General features: G+C 40.3%; 1 protein-coding gene across 6 annotated transcripts in view; it reads right to left on the bottom strand.

The window, feature by feature from the left end:
• Positions 1–19,812, bottom strand: part of gstcd (glutathione S-transferase, C-terminal domain containing) — a 198,849-nt gene that overhangs the window by 44,539 nt on the left and 134,498 nt on the right. For all 6 annotated transcript variants that reach the window (XM_069925739.1, XM_069925744.1, XM_069925738.1 and 3 more), the window contains 3 exons: positions 7,995–8,110; positions 5,962–6,006; positions 1,606–1,734 (listed from right to left, as the gene is read on the bottom strand). In XM_069925739.1, coding sequence (XP_069781840.1) covers positions 1,606–1,734; positions 5,962–6,006; positions 7,995–8,110 — 290 coding nt within the window. The remainder of the gene's footprint in view (positions 1–1,605; positions 1,735–5,961; positions 6,007–7,994; positions 8,111–19,812) is intronic.

The following is a 19,812-nucleotide window of genomic DNA, read 5'->3' as shown; positions in this document are numbered from 1 at the left end:
TGATGATAGCATTCTCTTTACACTAGTATTGACCATGAGAAGTCGCTGACTCGTCACAGATAATTTTAGTAGAAAAGACATGTCAATCACAGGATCCAGTAAATGAATTTCAATCATTTATATTTAATGAACATCTACCATTACTCAATAAGGAGGTAAAATTCTCAGAAACACATGGCCTGTTTCTTCCCTCATCATTATAACAAAATAGAAAAGGACTAAAGTTCACATATAAACTCTACACAATTACTGTAAATACTGAGATCACCTGACCATCAGTCTCAGCAACTTTTTTTTCATGCAAAAGTCACAAATACAGTAAGTTATATCTGCTTCCCAATTAGACACACATGTCCAGAGGGTGTGCACTAGACAACACTGCAACTTCTGTGGTGGTGTTTATTGGTTAAGCTCCCAGAGAAAAAAAATGAGAGGCCTGGACTAACAATTTAATGTAACAAGTTCAAATCCTACGTTGCCAGCTGTAAAATTATCTAGAATGGAAAAAAACAAAAAGTATTATCACTAATGCTGACCATGAGCAAGTATAAATCAGAGTATTGGATTGTCATAAATATCTACCTGGCTTGCATGTGCCTACTTAGTCATGAGCAATTATGGATGTAGGATAAATGCTGGCATTGCATGCAAAGTCCTCATCCCATGAATGAACAAAAATAAATTTACATGAACTGATGATAAGGATTAAAGTCCATGAAATTCCGAGAGTAACTCTGAGCCAATAAAGAGGCCGTGGTGAAAATATGCACACAACTTGGAACATAGGACAAAAGTCAAAGCAGTTATATCAATACATTCTGATAGATTCATCACTTCAGGGATAAGGTTTCATGCTAAGTGTGCTTCATTAATAACAATCATAAGGTGATATCTCATTGTATCTCTCCAAGTTGCTGCCTGACCTATGAACAATTTCAGTTTTCTGTTTCTACCCCAACCTACCAAATAAAATTTCAGACCAAGCCACAAGTGGCCGGATGTCTTAGAGTAATGTCATCCTGAACATCCAATCTACTTAATACCTATGTTATTACAAATATAAATGAAAGCAATGCTGGAAAGGCTTGGCAAGTCAGGGAGCAACTGTGGAAAGAAAACCAGATTGGGGATATTCTAATGAAAGATGGGCAACCTTAGACATTAACTTTGTTTCTCTTTCCTCACTTTTTGATTTTAATTTGCTGGTTTAATAACATACATTTTCCTTCTGGCTGCCTAGTCTTGAAGTATGAAATATGAAAACTGATATTGCAGGATATATTTTGTAAAACAGTTCATGCAGAAAACTTAACATGTTAACATTCAATGTAAACTGAGCAACCAGATAACTCAATCATAGTCATGAGTTAATGACCTCTGCCGGCAGGTGCACATCTGGCCATCAGATGAGTGCAGGATCAAATTCATGGGTGATACCATTGAACCAGTGATGTAAACAGCATTGCTTCTCAAGATGGAATTGGGGAGTATTCTGCCAGAATTTCTGAATTGTATTTCACCATTTTAAACAGTTCCAGAAGAGGCAAACAATAAATTAAATAACATTGCAAATTTTGCCTTCATAGATCTATGCTGTTCACTTACACCAATTTCAAAAGGTCCTGTAAAATAATCCAGGTTCGTCTGCAGAAACCAGATGTTTTGTAATCCAAGTTCATCACATCTGTCTTTGGCACGCACTAATGATTCTTCTTTGTTTTCCACTAAAATCACCTGGAACACCGATCAAATCTAATCAGTAATAAAGTCAGAGAGTGCTGTAAAAGTTCAGCAGGCAGCTTCTGTGTTCAGATGAACAGTTAACGTTCAAATTAATGATATTTAGTCAGAATTAGAAAAAAATGTAAAGGGAAGAAATATTTTTTCAAGATGCAGAGAAAAGAGAGAAAGTGGCAGACAGAACAAAGGCTAAAATCAGTGATAGGATAGAATGCAGGAGAGATTAAGCAGATCATTACTGCTATTTCTAACATTAAATATGATGCAATCATGAAATACATATTCCCCAGTGCTTTACTTTAATATTATGAAGAGATGGCTACTCCTGGAATAAGACAGCAATGAACATAACCTCCCCCTCCACTTAAATAGGACTGTCATACTGAGGCTGAGCGGTAATCTCAATGGTGTTTATAAAGGGCGTAGCAGTTAGCGCAATGTCTTTACATTGTGAAGTCCTGCGAACATATTCTTTTTAACCATCTAATCTGGGCTTTAGGCCAGATTTTTACGCTGGTCTTTGTCGTCAAAGACTCAAGTAACAATCAGCTTTCTTCTGTGTTCCATCCCGCATCGTCAAGAAGAGATTTAGTGGATAATACCTCTTCTTCTTTGGCTTGGCTTCGCGGACGAAGATTTATGGAGGGGGGTAAAAGTCCACGTCAGCTGCAGGCTCGTTGGTGGCTGACAAGTCCGATGCAGGACAGGCAGACACGGTTGCAGCGGCTGCAGTGGAAAATTGGTTGGTTGGGGTTGGGTGTTGGGTTTTTCCTCCTTTGCTTTTTGTCAGTGAGGTGGGCTCTGCGGTCTTCTTCAAAGGAGGTTGCTGCCCGCCAAACTGTGAGGCGCCAAGATGCACGGTTTGAGGCGATATCAGCCCACTGGCGGTGGTCAATGTGGCAGGCACCAAGAGATTTCTTTAGGCAGTCCTTGTACCTTTTCTTTGGTGCACCTCTGTCACGGTGGCCAGTGGAGAGCTCGCCATATAACACGATCTTGGGAAGGCGATGGTCCTCCATTCTGGAGACGTGACCCACCCAGCGCAGCTGGATTTTCAGCAGCGTGGACTTGATGCTGTCGACCTCTGCCATCTCGAGTACTTCGACGTTAGGGATGAAAGCGCTCCAATGGATGTTGAGGGTGGAGCGGAGACAACGCTGGTGGAAGCGTTCTAGGAGCCGTAGGTGATGCCGGTAGAGGACCCATGATTCGGAGCCGAACAGGAGTGTGGGTATGACAACGGCTCTGTATACGCTTATCTTTGTGAGGTTTTTCAGTTAGTTGTTTTTCCAGACTCTTTTGTGTAGTCTTCCAAAGGCGCTATTTGCCTTGGCGAGTCTGTTGTCTATCTCATTGTCGATCCTTGCATCTGATGAAATGGTGCAGCCGAGATAGGTAAACTGGTTGACCGTTTTGAGTTTTGTGTGCCCGATGGAGATGTGGGGGGGCTGGTAGTCATGGTGGGGAGCTGGCTGATGGAGGACCTCAGTTTTTTTTAGGCAAAATAGCCTGATCTTGAAATCCATCAAGCTCTGTGTTGCCTGGATGCTTCCAATTTACAAAACTCTTAAAACATTAACGATAAAACTTACAAGAGGCTGTGAAAACACCCAAAAGATGAGAATTCAATGTGTAATTCAATAAACCACCTTGAACTGGACTTCGACTAAGGCCACCAGCTCAATGAGCCAAAATAGATTAAATTCTTTTATTTATCTATTTGGATAGCGATCAGGGACCAGACCAGGGTTTGAATCTTGCGCTGTCTGTAAGGAGTTTGTACATTCTCCCCATGTCTGTGCGTGTTTTCTGTGGGGGCTCCAGTTTCCTCCCACTATTCAAATGGGTGGCACAGACTCATAATCCAAAATGGCCTGTTACCGTACTGCATGTCTAAATTTTTTTAAAAATAAAATAAAAATCACGAGGGGCATGGATAAAGTGAGTGCTCAGTCTTTTTCTCATGGCAGTTGATCTTTTTCTGAGAGACCGAAGAGATTAAGAGGGATCGAAGGGGCAACTTTTTCACTCAAAGGGTGGTCTGTATTTGGAAAGCTGGAAATACTGCCCCAATCCAGTGCTGTGAAACACAAAAGTCTGCAGATGCTGTGATTGTAGTAAAACACACACCAAAATGCTGGAGGAATCCTGCCAGTCTTGCAGCATGCAGAAGAGATAAAGAAATATTGCTGATGTTTCAGGCCAGAGCCTAATCTTCAAGGAAGAGGTAAATCAGGAGAGTGGAAATAATTGAAATCAATTGCAACCAAAGCCTCAGAATTATCCTAGTGAACTTCATCATCAAGAGATGGCCCAATATGTATTTGGTTTCCTTAGTTTAGAGGAAACCACATTGTGATTAGTGAATACATTACAGCAAATTAAATAAAGTGCAAGTAAATTATTATTTCAATTTATAGGAGTATTTGGATCCGGGAGAGTTGGAAGTAAGAGTGCTACCTACATATTGTACTCCTGTCATTTAATGAGCATGTTCGTTGCTGTCATCGTCCCAGAGGTAGGCAGACCTTCAGCATGCTGAAAGAGGAACCTTATTTCATGATGGCATCATACTTGAGAAATGGCAGCAATGATCTTTTGAATTCAAGTCAGAGATTGAAGGTCGTGCTGTGATTTTGCGAGGAAGGGAAAAGGATGGCAAAAGATGTGGAGGGAATTGCAATCAAATGGAATGGAATGTTTTAAACCAGCAAGATCATCTCAAGTTTGCTTAAGGCATGAATTTTTTTTTGCAGCATTGAAATGTAACTCGGTTTACTTCTTTTGTTAATACAAATGTGGAAAATGAAAATCATGGAGCTACAAATGATGAAAATCTGACATAAAAACAAAGTGCTGGAATCACTCAGCAAGTCAGGTAGCATCTGCGATACCGTTCTTGTTTCATCAGGTCAGGGACCCTTCATCAGAGGAAGGGTTCATTCCGTTTCTCTTTCACTGGTATTGCAGGGGATTTCTTTATAAACAAAAAAAACTGTAATTTTTCTAAATGATACCTGATGGCCTATTTAAACAAAAGGTAAAGCAAGCAGACAGCAAGAGAATAGCTTACATGCAATCTACATTAGTAATATGAAAGAACCTTATCTTGGTCATTGACAGTGGGTCCTGGGCAATATAATGACTATGAAAATATGTAATGCTTGTGGCTACATTGCTAGAAGTTGGCAACACACTTATTTGCAGGGTATAACACAGACACTGAACAAAAATACAGCTGCCATATATTAAAGTTCTGCCTTCTGAGACAAGTTCTCTTTTTGATGGTGCAATATCAAGGAAATTGACATTTGTAACTACTACAGAACTAAACAAATCAATTCCAGGTCAAATTATTTTTAGCTTCAAATGCTGAATCACAGGATGCTTCAAAAAGCAACAAAGGAAAATCAAAGTTCCCAAGATATATGCCTCCATTTCTTCCTTTTCTAGTAAATAAATATTGCATTCTCAGAGTTAATTCCCAGTTTCTAAATCCAGTACCATTCTGTGGAAGTGAGTTTTTCCCTTTGAATAACATGAAATATTAGTTGTCTCATGTACCACTGCACTCCACTCTAACTATTTCTTTCCACACATAATTGAGTTGTAGATTTCATAAAAAAACAAATTACATTATGGAATGTTATCCTGAAATGCAAACAATCTACAATCCAAATAGATTTAAAAAAAAAGAATTTAATCTATTTTGGCTCGTTGAGCTGGTGGCCTTAGTCGAAGTCCAGTTCAAGGTGGTTTATTGAATTACACATTGAATTCTCATCTTTTGGGAGTTTTCACAGCCTTTTGTAAATTTTTTGTTAATGTTTTAAGAGTTTTGTAAATTGGAAGCATCCAGGCAACACAGAGCTTGATGGATTTCAAGATCAGGCTATTTTGCCAGCAGTTAGGTATTATCCACTAAATCTCTTCTTGACGATGCGGGATGGAACACAGAAGAAAGCTGATTGTTACTTGAGTCTTTGACGACAAAGACCAGCGTAAAAATCTGGCCTAAAGCCCAGATTAGATGGTTAAAAAGAATATGTTCGCAGGACTTCACAATGTAGCTTTACTGTTCCTGGCAGACTAGTGTATGTCCAGCTCGGTTTTTGCTACATGCATGTCTGACATCCTATCACAGAGCTCTAAAAAAAAATGAATTGTAAAATTCCACTCCAGAGTAAAGTGAACCATTGCAACAATTTTAAAATTACATACCTGACAGGATGGCAAGGTGTGAGCGAGGACAATTCCAAGGTGCCCCTGTGAACAAAGGACACACAATTGAGTTAATCAGAAGACCATGGTCTCATTTTGAAATTCAACATGCCAGAATTGGAGAAGACTGACATTTATTTATTTGCCCATTCCTGCTAGATGAACTCTCGAGAACTGAAACTCTGCAAAATATGGAATTTCCACTCTCAGAAATTATGACATCAAAATGATCGAGTTTGAAATTAATTTGCTTTATGTCTGCTGTCAAAGTGGAATTGGCAACCATAAATTAGGGCAATGATGTTTAATTTTATGTAAAGATTATGCCTTTTTTTGCACTGAGGTTAGGACTGATTAAAAACTAGAGGACATGGGCTAAGAATGAAAGGAGAAAAGTTTAAAGGGAACTTTAGGAAACTTCATGTGGAGAGTGGTGGGAGTGAGCTGCCAGCTGAATTAATAAATGCAGGCACAATTTTGTCATTTATGAAATATTTGAACAAGTACATGGATGGGAGGGGGTATGGAGGGATATGGACTAGGTGCAGGTCAGTTGGAAGAGGCAGAATAGTAGATCAGCACTGATTAGAAGGGCCAATGGACCTATTTCTGTGTTGTAATACTCTCTGTTTTTATGGTTATATTTTTCCACAATTTATAAAAAAATAAATTGTATTCCCAGAAATCACATTATTCCCACAAGGTCATGAACTGTGAATTTCTATAACTGGAGAAAACCATCACCCACTGTATAGGTCATTCAGGCTTAGTCATATTCCACAGTTCAATCATATATCATGGTTGATTTGTTCTTTGACTCTTACCTATTTTTGCTCCAAAGTGCTCGAGAGTATTGAGGTACAAGGGGATCTTGGTGTGCAAATTCAGATACTTTGAAGGTGAGAGATGGTGATTAAGAAAGCACATCAGGTGTTGGCCTTCATTAGTTGGAACATTGAAAACAAGAGCAGGGAAGTTATGCTCCAACTTTATAAAATATTGACCAGAATTCAGCCAAGAACTGCATGCAGTTCTGGTCACCACACTATAGAAATGAAGTAATGGCATTGGGGAGGATGCAGAGGAGATTCACTACAATGCTAGTCACAGAGTCATAAACCTATGCAGCATGGAACAAGCCCTTTGACCCAACTCAGTTATCTGAGAATCAGGATTTTAGTTATGAGAAGGGGTTGGAAAGGCTAGGTCTGTTTCTCCTGGAGTGGAGGTTAAGAGAGGACATGACAGGGTATAGATAAGGACTGTTGGTGGAATAGTTTTACCTTTTTCACCTAGAGGTGTTGAACACAGTAAACCCCCCTGATATCTGTAATTCAAGCAAACAGCAGCCTCAAGCAATCAGCAAAAAAACTAGGAAAATAACTTTTTTTAAAAACTAAAATAAATAAGAATAAAATAATATTTTAAAATACACACGTTTAAAATTGTAAAAGTAAATGTTCTCTGAAGTAACAAACCTTTGGTGAAGATGGGAGGAAATATTCACCCAGTGCCTTGATTGTGTTTTGCTCATAGGAGCTGTTTGAATAAAGTTGCATTTGAATAAAAAGTTGATGTGCAGGATGAAGAGCTGGTTGACGCTGCTGACTGTTTGGTTTGGTTTATGTATTTATGAAAGTGAGGAAGTGAAGTTTGTTCAGTGTAAGTACAGATAGTACCTTTGTCTTTCAATTCTTAATGTAGGTGTAATTGGCATTGTAAGAATAAGTCTCAACCATCTGGAAAATGCATTTCTCTGGCATCTACCAACACCCGTAGGTGCTGGATACAAGGGATTTTACTGTACCTGGAAAGCACTGGCAGAGGGCATGGTGGAAGTGACATAACTACCAGCTTTCAAGTAGTATCTATGTTATCAAAGGCTACTGGCTAGGTACTTGAACATGGGATTAGTATGGATGGGTGACCTCTGGTTGGAATGGACATGGTGGGGTAAATTCCCTATTTCCATACTGCATAAATCTTATAACGAAATGAAATTTAAAGTTAGTAAATATTTTAAAACAACATACCCCACCACTGCAGAAATCAACAATAGTATCACCAGTTTTGGCCAAGTTTGTCACAATCGAAATTATGTTGTCTAACTGTTGCTGCTTCCTTAGGGCACGCTCAGAAGTGAGTTTTCCTGTCAAAACAAACCAATGTCGGAATAAAAATCCATCGGTGTAAAATCAGAAAAATCCATCAATTAACAGGAACCACATTTCCAGCTTTGCAGACACTGTTGTAATACAAAGATTGAGAAAGAATACACATTATTTTTTGTTTTTAAGATTCGTATTTAATGACTTACAAAGTAAAATCGCACATTTTATAGACCGTCCATTCCCATAATGTCATTAAATAAAGAACAAAATGCTTCCGGGCTGAATGTTGATTTGGTCCAGGCAGATATTGCATCAACATAAAAGCAGGGTAGGCTCTTGAGCCACTTTTGATATTAGATCATGATGGGTCTGTACCTCAGCTCCTTCTACATGTTTTCCCTCACAGCTCTGGATACTCACAACCCTCATAAAAATCGTATGAACCTTAATTTCTATAATATTTAATCCTTTAATGAGATTAATCATGCAAATAGTTCAATACTGGAGGTGACATATTGATCAAGACTTTTTTGATAACATAGATATTACTTGAAAGCTGATAGTGATGCGCTTCCACCATGCCCTCTGCCAGTGCTTTCCAGGTACAATAAAAACCCTGGTATCCAGCACCTACGGGTATTGGTAGATGCCAGAGAAGTGCATTTTCCAGTTGCTTGAGACTTATTCTTACAATGCCAATTACACCTACATTAAGAATTAAAAGACAAAGGTACTATACTGTACTTACACTGAACAACTCTTGATCATAAAGACTTGAGCATTCAGAATAAAAATGTTCTCTTTAACTCACCACCTGTACCAACCATTTTTTGCCACTCACATACCACATTAACCAATCCATAGGATGCCATATGTGCGTGGGAAAAAAATGGGTTGAGAACCACTAGTCTATATTGACCATCATGTCTATCTATATTAATCACGAGCCTATGCCCCCCCAAATATGCCAATGAACCTACAGTCCTTATACATTTTTTGAAGGGTGGGAGGAAAGCCGAACACCTAGAGGAAACCCACACAGATACAGGGAGAATGTACAAACTCCTTACAGACAGTGCTAGATTCGAACTGGGGTCACAGGCACTATATAATACCATTGCACTAATCACTTTGCTGAATCTGCCACCCAAAAAGTACACTTCCCTCACCTGGAATTGAAACCAGGCCAAGGTAGTGAAAGCACCGAATCCTAACCACTTGACCATCAGGGAATTTTAATTCCATATTTGAAGGGAACTTAAATTCCATATCCCTAAATGCCTGCTCATTTGAGTACATGTCCAGATTCCTTTTAAATATTATTACTGTTCCTGCCTCCTCCTTCTCTGACAGCTCATACTAGACACCACTACACTTTGTGTGAAAATTTACTCTTAAGAGCCTTTTAAATTTCCTCACTTTACAGGCTGGACACCTCTAAATGGAAAACAGACTCTGGCCACTGACCCCAACTATGCTCAGCCTATCCAATTACTCCTGATAGCTCAAGCATTCCAATCCAGGCAACATTGAATCATTTCTGCACCTTTTCTTACTTATTTAAATTATATTTCTCCGCTGTATATAGTTTCATCCTGAAACACTGAAGTGGATAAAGAAGTTGATCTGGAAGATACCTTCTAAACTCTCAACTTGCACTAAAACTCCCATATGAATCATTGCAATGTATTTTTTTCAACATTCCACTGATGGCAAAGTCCCAAACCAAAAGCAAAGTAACTAATGATGTTATTCAGTGAGTGATCATGACCCACCAATCCTTTTTATGCCCTGCTAATTCCCAATCTCACCACCAATAAATGAATAAGCTTACCCTTACCCCAGCATTATACAACATTGTTTTTACAATTATGGTTTTTAGATGGCAATCAAGGAATTTGGCCGCTAGATAGGCAGTCTAAAAGGGAATCCGGAAGGCAAAGCGGGGGTGTGCACAGAAGATCCACAGACAGCTGTGTGACACCAGTGACTCAAGGTGCACATGGCAAGGGATCAAGACTATAACAGATCACAACTCAACCTTGGGAGTTAAAGATAACAACACCTTACTTCCAGACAGAGTGAACATCTCTGCATGATTTGATGAGAACAGGATGATGCCGAAGAAAGTTCCATGTCCCCTGGATGAACAGGCTCCCTGCATAGCCACGGCTGAAGTGAGGAGAACCCTATCAAGGTAAACCCACACAAGGTGGCAGGACCAGACAATGTACCTGGTCACGTTCTGAAGGACTGCAGTAACCAACTGACGGAGGTCTTCATGAACATTTTCAACACCTCACTGCAGCAATCCATCGCTCCCGCAGGGTTCAAGTCAGCCACCATCATCACGTTATCCAAGAGGGCAACAAAAACAGACCTCAACGTCTACCACCCTGTGGCACTGACCTCAACCATTATGAAATGAGCATCTGGTGATGGAACACATCAAAGCACACCACCTAGAGATGCTGACCCCATTTCAATTTGCCTATAGAAAAAACGGTTCCATAGACAATTCTATAGCCTTGTCCCTTCACTCCATGCTGACCCACCTGGAGAATAACACCTCATTCATCAGGTTGCTGTTCATCAACTTCAGCTAGGCGTTTAGTACGATCATTCCCTAGAGACTGATGGAAAAGCTGTCCTCACTGTGACTCAACACCCTTCTCTGTAACTGGATTTTGAACTTTATAATCGATTTCTAACAGAAAGACCACAGTCAAACACTGTCACACTGTGCACTGGTACACCTCAGGGCTGTTTGCTCAGCCTACTCCTGTTCACACTATTTTGACCCATGACCGCACCGCCAGATCCACCTCCAACAGTGTCATCAACTTTGCAGATGACACAATTGTAGTCTGCCTCATCAGCAACAACGATGAGTTGCATTACAGAGAAAAGGTGTAAAATCTTGTGATAGGGTGTGAGAGTAACCACCTGAGTCACAACATGGACAAGACGTAAGAGATGATCATGGTTTTCAGGAAGACCAGGAATGACCACCCTCCACTACACATAAACAGCTCTGTAGTGGAGAGAACCAAGTTCCTTGGAGTTCACTTAATTAGTGACCTACCATGGACACACATCTCCTCACTTGTCAAGAAGGCGCAACAGTGACCGCACTTCCTGAGAAGAATGAAGTGGGCAAGGCTGGCAGCTACCATTATGTTAATCTTCTATAGGAGCTCTATTGAGAGCAAATTGGCCAGCTGCATCACAGAGTGGTACAGTTGGTGCAGAGAAATAGATCGGAGATCGATTCACAGGACCACAAGAGTGGCGGAGAGGATCAGTGAAGTCTCCCTACCTCCCTCAGCGCGATTTATCAGAACCTTTGTCTGACGAGATTGCAAAAAATTATTGAGGATCCCTTCCAGCCTACACATAGCATCTTTCAACTGCTCCTGTCGGGAAAGAGATACAGGAAAATATCAGATCCATCAGGCTGAGGAATAGCTTCTTCCCACGGGCAGTGAGAATCCTGAACAGCTAAAGGAACTGTTCACACTAACCATCTGAGACTCTCATATATACAAAACAATATTCATTTGTATGAATACTTGTCTGGCATATGTATTACTTGCCTGTATCTGTGTTATATCTGGTTGAGTGTCTGTGTATTTTGTACCAATTGGAGCACACTGTTTCATCAGGTTGTACTTGGAATCAGATAATAAACTTAACTTGGTTTGACTTGACTAAAACATTACTCCGGAAATGACGTCCTGTTCCCGGTATGCAATATTCACCTAATTCTAAGCAAATAACTAATGTATTTAATAATGCTACAAATAACTTAACTATTTATGCATGTAACCATGTGAATAGGCTGACAAGAACGACCAACTGTACTACTTAGGGAGTTCTTTTGGAACCCAAGTTTGATTGGTTTCGGGATTGCTAATGAGGCCAGTGTGGAAACCACAGTCTCTTCCACAGATTGGTAATTTTTTTGTGTTGTGGTCTACTCCTTGCATTACACAGACAGGATTCCTGTGTGCTCCCAATTTAATGCCTTGAGATTCTGAATGCCATCATGAATGCTCCTTCTCCAAATTGAGAAGCCATGAGCTAGATGTTTCCTGGAGTTAGTAGAATTTCTGGGTTTCTTCAAGGAACTTGGATCACATTCTTGAATCATTTTCTCTGACTGTCTGGACATCTCCTCCCATGACCAAACTGGAAATGGACTAGGCATTTCAGTAGTCTGATGTCAACCAGCAAGTGGCATGATCTGACCAACATGGCCAAATGACTGAGAATATCTAGTGTTTCAATACTCCAGATAAATAGGAGAGGATGCTAAGCATTCTTCCGTAAGTTTGAAAGATCTTGTGGAATCAATGTTGGTGGTTTCTTTTAGTGTCTTAAAATGCTGTCGTGAGTAATCAAGTTCTCAAAAGTGTTTTGGAGGATTGGATCACAGCAGTCTAGTAGATCATTAGTTTTGCCTCCACATTGAAAGTAATGGTAAATATCTGCCTTTGCAAGGAGGTGGCTCTGAGGCTGGAGTGTGGACCTTCATTATCTGAGGGCATTTCTCCAATGGAGGCAATTTTGTAGGAGACCTTTGTTATGTAAATGTTGAGTACAAGGCCCATCCTTTCAGAAGCTTTGGCAAACAGGTTGATAATGCCTTGAAGATCAGCCTCTGCAAAAAGCAATGTTTGCGTACTGCCACTACTGAGATTAAGAGGACTGGATTCTGGTATATAGATTGTAGTTGCTAGAGGTTAAAGAGTTTTCCTTCATTCTGAAGATTAGTTTCTCTCCTGTGGAAAGTTTGGGAAGTACAACATTATAGTAAGAAGAGTGGTGGGAAAACGATGCATTAATATTCACTGAGATTAGTACAAAGATCTGTTTTGATTATTATCATAGCTTCCATGCCATTTTGGAGCAAACACAGGACAGAGCACCATTTCTGTGGACAGCCAAATTTGAGGAGGAAATTTGACAATTCCTCTCAAGTGATGAACTCACAGGCTTTTGTGAGGTCAAAGAGGGTGATGATGAGTGACTGTGTTGCTTACTTACTCATTTTTGGAGTTGCCACATGGTGAAAAAGATAAAAACTGTACTTCAATATGGATGGAATCCATCCTATGATTTGGGGAACAGCTCTCTGGCCACTGGGAGGAGCTGGTTCAGGAAGATCCCCAAGGTGAATGACAGCAGTGAAGCCTCTCATAGGCACCATGGATGATTTCTCTCCTTGAAGGTGGTCACGATTATGCTATCCTTGAGGGTTTCTCATATCTCCTTCTCATCCTAGTTGTGGTCTTTCTCACTGAAGCTCTTTACTGTCCAGTTTTAGAATTTCAGCAGGTCACCCATCTTGTCCATTTTCACTTGGAATGTGGAATTCTCAATTTCTTGATAGTCACAGGGGTGGCAGCAAATTCAACATTAGGTGGCTTGGAAATCAAGTTCAGTATACTCACATCCAGGAGGGAATTGCGGTTGAAAAGGTCTTAAATTATTACTTCTAGAAAGTGCTCAGTAAAATTAAATCCTAGATTTCACCAGATTGCAATCTATTAACCAATTTTTAAAAAATAATTAAAAAACTATCTGAAGGCTTAACTATGGTGCTTTCATTCTTTTAGAGATACATTTTGACAAAGATGCCAGTGGTATAAATTATGTGTAACATTACAATGCTCACTCACATTTTTTTGCACTAATTCTGCAATGGACAATCAGCATCAAAGAATTTGATATCCTATTTTGTCTGGATTGAGCTCCTTTTCCTCAGTTTGCTATCAATAGGCTTACCAAGACAAGAATTCACTGGATCAGACAGATATAAACTTCTAAGTTGAGCATTTAAAAAGCAAAATGAAATGTAAGCCTCTCATTGAGGGTTGAAAACAGTGCACAGCACATGACATCAGGGTAATTGAAGCTCCTTAACTATAGTCACATCTAATTTCACTCCAGACAGCTCAGAAGCACAATCCATCAAACTGATGGCAGGGGCAGAGATGGTGAATACTAAACTTAATCCCAATACTCAGTGAAACATTAGAGGGAAGGAGGTAATCAGGCAATCTCAAGTGAGTTCTTATTCTTAAATATTGGTCTAACTTATGAGTGGAAACTTGCCTTAAATTATTTGCAAAGAACGTATAGAACAAGATGAGGATGTTGTTGCTTTTTGCTTCTGAATTTCGGAAGTGAAATGGGAGTTGCAATCAGAACACACAACACAGATGACATGTAAAGCAAGTTTTTTTGATCCCACAGCATGGTTACAAAGTCTTTATTTCAGCATCCAGGTGCGCATTACTTCTGCTGGGTATAAATTTCCAAAGTGCTTTACGCCAGAAAATACTGTCACTGTTGAAATATAAGAAGATTCAAGGTGCACCTTTCCAATAGTGATTATTTTCTGAGATAAAAAGTGAGGTTTAAATCATTCCAATGTATAATGTCACAAATTATCAGAGATAACTATGAAGTAGCCGAAAAAGCAAATGAGGAACAGCATGTGAACTTTCTTGCCTTCAATGTAATCTGCAAGTGACTATAAAAGAGTGTGATAGATTATGTTATATTTAATATTGTATATAGATAAGTTTTAAAGGCAAAATTGTGGCAGGTTTTTTTTAAACGTGTGGGTCACATACAAACACTTCAAAACAGATCTCATTTAAAATGCTGGAGCTCTGCTCAAGCCAGACAGTTCAGGCTCCAAGTGCCTTTGCTCAAGCTTTGAAAAATGCCTAAGGACTTCATAAGTAGGTGTTAATTGGACATGCTGTAGAGTAATAGATAGGTAAACTAGTTGACCGTTTTGAGTTTTGTGTGCCCGATGGAGATGTGGGGGGGCTGGTAGTCATGGTGGGGAGCTGGCTGATGGAGGACCTCAGTTTTCTTCAGGCTGACTTCCAGGCCAAACACTTTGGCAGTTTCCCCAAAGCAGGACGTCAAGCGCTGAAGAGCTGGCTCTGAATGGGCAACTAAAGCGGCATCGTCTGCAAAGAGTAGTTCACGGACAAGTTTCTCTTGTGTCTTGGTGTGAGCTTGCAGGCGCCTCAGATTGAAGAGACTGTCATCCGTGCGGTACCGGATGTAAACAGCGTCTTCATTGTTGGGGTCTTTCATGGCTTGGTTCAGCATCATGCTGAACCATTTCATCAGATGCAAGGATCGACAATGAGATAGACAACAGACACGCCAAAGCAAATAGCGCCTTTGGAAGACTACACAAAAGAGTCTGGGAAAACAACCAACTGAAAAACCTCACAAAGATAAGCGTATACAGAGACGTTGTCATACCCACACTCCTGTTCAGCTCCGAATCATGGGTCCTCTACTGGCATCACCTACAGCTCCTAGAACGCTTCCACCAGCGTTGTCTCCGCTCCATCCTCAACATCCATTGGAGCGCTTTCATCCCTAACATCGAAGTACTCGAGATGGCAGAGGTCGACAGCATCGAGTCCACGCTGCTGAAGATCCAGCTGCGCTGGGTGGGTCACGTCTCCAGAATGGAGGACCATCGCCTTCCCAAGATCGTGTTATTATGGTGAGCTCTCCATTGGCCACCGTGACAGAGGTGCACCAAAGAAAAGGTACAAGGACTGCCTAAAGAAATCTCTTGGTGCCTGCCACATTGACCACCGCCAGTGGGCTGATATCGCCTCAAACCGTGCATCTTGGCACCTCACAGTTTGGCGGGCAGCAACCTCCTTTGAAGAAGACTGCAGAGCCCACCTCACTGACAAAAGGCAAAGGAGGAAAAACCCAACACCCAACCCCAACCAACCAATTTTCCCCTGCAGCCGCTGCAACCGTGTCTGCCTGTCCCGCATCGGACTTGTCAGCCACAAACGAGCCTGCAGCTGACGTGGACTTTTACCCCCTCCATAAATCTTCGTCTGCGAAGCCAAGCCAAAGAAGAGAGTAATAGATCATTGTTTTGGAAAGTCAAAGATGAACGAACTCAGAAGATTAGGTCCAGAGCCACAATCTGTCTGAGTGCAGATGGCTGTTCTAAGAGGGTCATGTGATTTTCTCTGAGAGAGAGAGAGGTTAAAAATTGATGGTGCTAAATTAATCAACTTGCAATGTTGTTTGTTGACAGAGCAGTATTATATCCAATGGTACAGTTTCCGTTGTCAGAATCTTTTGCTTTTTGCAATTCATTCAGAAACTATTTTGGAGCGTCACAAACACATTACAAGTAAATGGGAGCATTTATTGACAGCTCTCAAAGAGAGTAGTAATTTTAGACTCAGATACTGGAGATTTTTCACATTTATGTCACATTATAAATATAAAAGATTTGGGGTGCCAATCCTCCAGATTTGGCCTAAATCACAAGGAATTGAATAGTAATTTTTTTCCATGTTACTGTGTGCAACTCAGCTGTAAAGTTATTGGGGGCAATGATGTTAATAAAATTTGAAAAAAAGACTATTTAATTGGGAGTCAACAATCCTTAAAAAGTGCAAAAAAAACTCTAGTCACAGCTCATTAGGAGTAGGACTGAGCATGACTGGTGCTTAAAGGTAAGCAGTTCAAGATGTTGGAATCTTGGAGAAAAGGTCATGTGATGAAGCCTTCAGGATTACAGAATATATTCAATTCAAGCCCCCCTTTCATGGGTTAGCAACTCTGTGGATAGAACCTTTACACACAGTTCATAATGGCCTGGAGTAATGGTACACAGGAATTTAGGCTTTTATGAGCTAACCACATAGCCTATCCAAAATGTAGATACTATAATGGAAATGTTGAAAGCATACAAGAATAAATGCTCCAATATCTTAGGCACTTTCTTTGAATATATCAGAATTATATGATTAAGGGAAAATGTTAAAACTGCTTTGAGAATAAAAGTTGTATTGCTGCCTTTTAACATTGTGAAAGGCAGGTTGTGGGTTCCTTTTACACAATTTGTGAAAGTTGCTATAAGATTGAGATACTCAATTGCAAGACTCATAGAACAGCATTGAAGGCTTTCCAGTGTCCGGTAACGCTGAAACTGAATGACAATTTCAGTGTCTCTTTACTGATGTTTTGCCAATTTTTCCAGCTGTCAGCATTAGCTCAGCAGGTGTGACCTCTGAATACAACCCTTAAAGACATATGACAATGCAAGCAACATACTTCCTGCTGCTGGGAACTGTTGCTGCTAAATGAATCATGGTTGGTGAAGATTCATGCCTGCAGAATACATGTTCTAAGATCCTCCAGGATTATACCCAAATACTCCTGCTTAAGAAATCTCTGTAATGATATTAAATGCTGTGATGAGAAATCCTGCAATAGAGGCTAGTACCTGTGCCAATTCTGCATACTCAAAAGTAAATGAAGACTTCTCTCCTATGTTATTGAATTTGGCTGACTTTCCCTATTCAGCAGTGAGCAGAAAATTGAAATTTTTGATTTGTCTACAGCACCAGTCAAGAATGATCCCGAGGCTTTGGTAAAACAGTCGAGGACCATCTGTGTTTGGAATTGAGATTCATAGAGATCAAAGATCACCGCAACAACGCAAACTAAACGTTTAGCCCTTTAAATAGCACAGTTTCACGGAAAATGTCCTGTTATTCTGTACACTCTTTATCAGATCAAATAGGTTGAAAATCATTCTACAGATGAATTTTGAAATTAAAAAAAAAGGCAAGGGACAGCTACTTTCTACTGAAAGGTTAAGAGTCAACTTTCCTGAATGATGACAAGACATCCAGCAATCTGTGTAAAATTGCTCTGTTCTAAGATAAACATGGAAGTCTTCAGATGCTATGATTGTAGTAAAAAAAAATGAAATGCTGGAGGAACTCAGGAGGTCTCATTACTGACATTTTGAGCCTGAGACCACCTTCTGTTCTGGCAGAAATATTTAAAATGTGCTTAGACATAGATATGGTGCCTGAGGAAGGAGGGTGGCTGATGTTGTTTCATTGTTTAAAAAAGGCTCCAACAGTAACTCTTGAAATTATAGATCAGAGAGCCTGACATCAGTAGAATAAAAATTACTGGAAGGTGTTCTAAGAGATCGGACATACACTATTTGGATAGCCAGGGACTGATTAGGGACAGTCAACGTGCAGGTCATATTTAACCAATCTGATTTTTAAAAAAAGTTTTTTTGAGAAGGTTACAGGACAATTGTTGAAGGAAAGGCTGTGGGTGTTGAAATTTTTGATTTGTCTACGGCACCATACGTCTACATACAAGGCCTTTGGGAAGGTCCCACATGGGAGGTTAGTCAGGAAGGTTCAGAGGCTCGGTATTCAAGGTAAGATAGTAAACTGGATTCAAGAAGCCAGAGGATGGTGGTGGATGATTACCTCTCAGACTGGAGGTGTCCAGTAGTGTGTTCTTCAGGGATCGGAGCTGAGACTATTGTTGTTTGTCATTTATATCAATGATCTGGATGATAATGAGATGTTGGATCAGGAAGTTTGCAGATAACAGAAAGGGTTGGAGGTGTGGACATTGAGGAAGGCTTTCATAGCTTGCAGAGGGATCTGGACAAGCTGGAAAAATGGGCTAAAAAATAGCAGCTGGAATTCAATGCAGACAAGTGTGAATCGTTACATTTTGGAAACCAAGAGAAGACCTACATGGTAAATGGTGGGGAACTGAGGAGTGCAATAGAACAAGGGGATCTGAGAATACAAATACATAATTACCTGAAAAGTAGCATCACAGGTATATAGGGTTGTAAAGAAAGTTTTGGCATATTGGCCTTCATAAATCAAAGTAGTGAGTATAGGAGTTATTACATAGATGTGAGGCCAAATTTGGCATATTTTGTGCAGTTTTGGTCACATAATTACAGGAAAGATATCAATAAGATTGAAAAAATGCCAAAAAGATTTACTAGGAAGTTGCCCAGAATTCAGGAATTGAGTTACAAGGAAAGGTTAGGACTTTATTCCCTGGAGCATGGAAGAATGAGGGGAGATTTGGTAGAGGCATTTAAAATTATGAGGGATGTAGACAGAGCAAATTTAGTAGACTTTTTTCCACTGAGGGTAGGTGAGATACAAACCAGAGGACATGGGTTAAGAGTGAAAGGGGAAAAGTTTAGTAGGAACATGAGGGGGAACTTCTTCATACACAGTGGTAGGAGTATGGAATGACCTGCCAGCTGAGGTGGTGGTAATGGGCTCAATTTTAACATTTAAGAAGGATTTGGACAGATGCATGGATGGGAGAGGTATGTAGGGCTATGGAATGGGTGCAGGTCAGAAGGACTAGGCAGAAAAATAGTTTAGCACAGTCTATATGGTTCTATGGTATGAGAAAAAGCAAGCAGTGCCTGAATAAAAGAAATGGCACAGACCAACAGAAAAAAAGGTGTTAATTGGATATGGTGAAAGGGCCAGGAGAAAAGGTGAGAACTGACTGGGAAAGGGGGGTGGGTTTGGCTCTGTAAAAGCAGAGGAGAAAAAGGAAAAGAGAGAGATACAGGAAAGGAGACATGAGGTTTGGGAGTTAACAGAAACCGGAAGTCGATGTAAATGCCATCTGGTTGGAAGGTGCCCATACATAAAATGAGCTGTTGTTCCTCCAATTTTTGGGTGGTCTCAGTCTGGCAGTGCATGAGACTGTGGATAGATATGTTGGCAAAGGAATGGCTGTGGAATTGAAATGATTGGCAACTGGGAGATTCCTGCTGTTCTGGTGGAGAGAACCGAGATGCTCGACAAAGCAATCTCAAGTCTGTGTCCAGTCTCTCCAATGTAGAGGAGATCACAACGGG

Source organism: Narcine bancroftii, chromosome 3 (genome assembly GCF_036971445.1).
Source record: "Narcine bancroftii isolate sNarBan1 chromosome 3, sNarBan1.hap1, whole genome shotgun sequence".
Classification (NCBI taxonomy): Eukaryota; Metazoa; Chordata; class Chondrichthyes; order Torpediniformes; family Narcinidae; genus Narcine; species Narcine bancroftii.
Note: the sequence above shows the minus strand (reverse complement) of the source record. Positions and strands in the feature narration are given on the sequence as shown.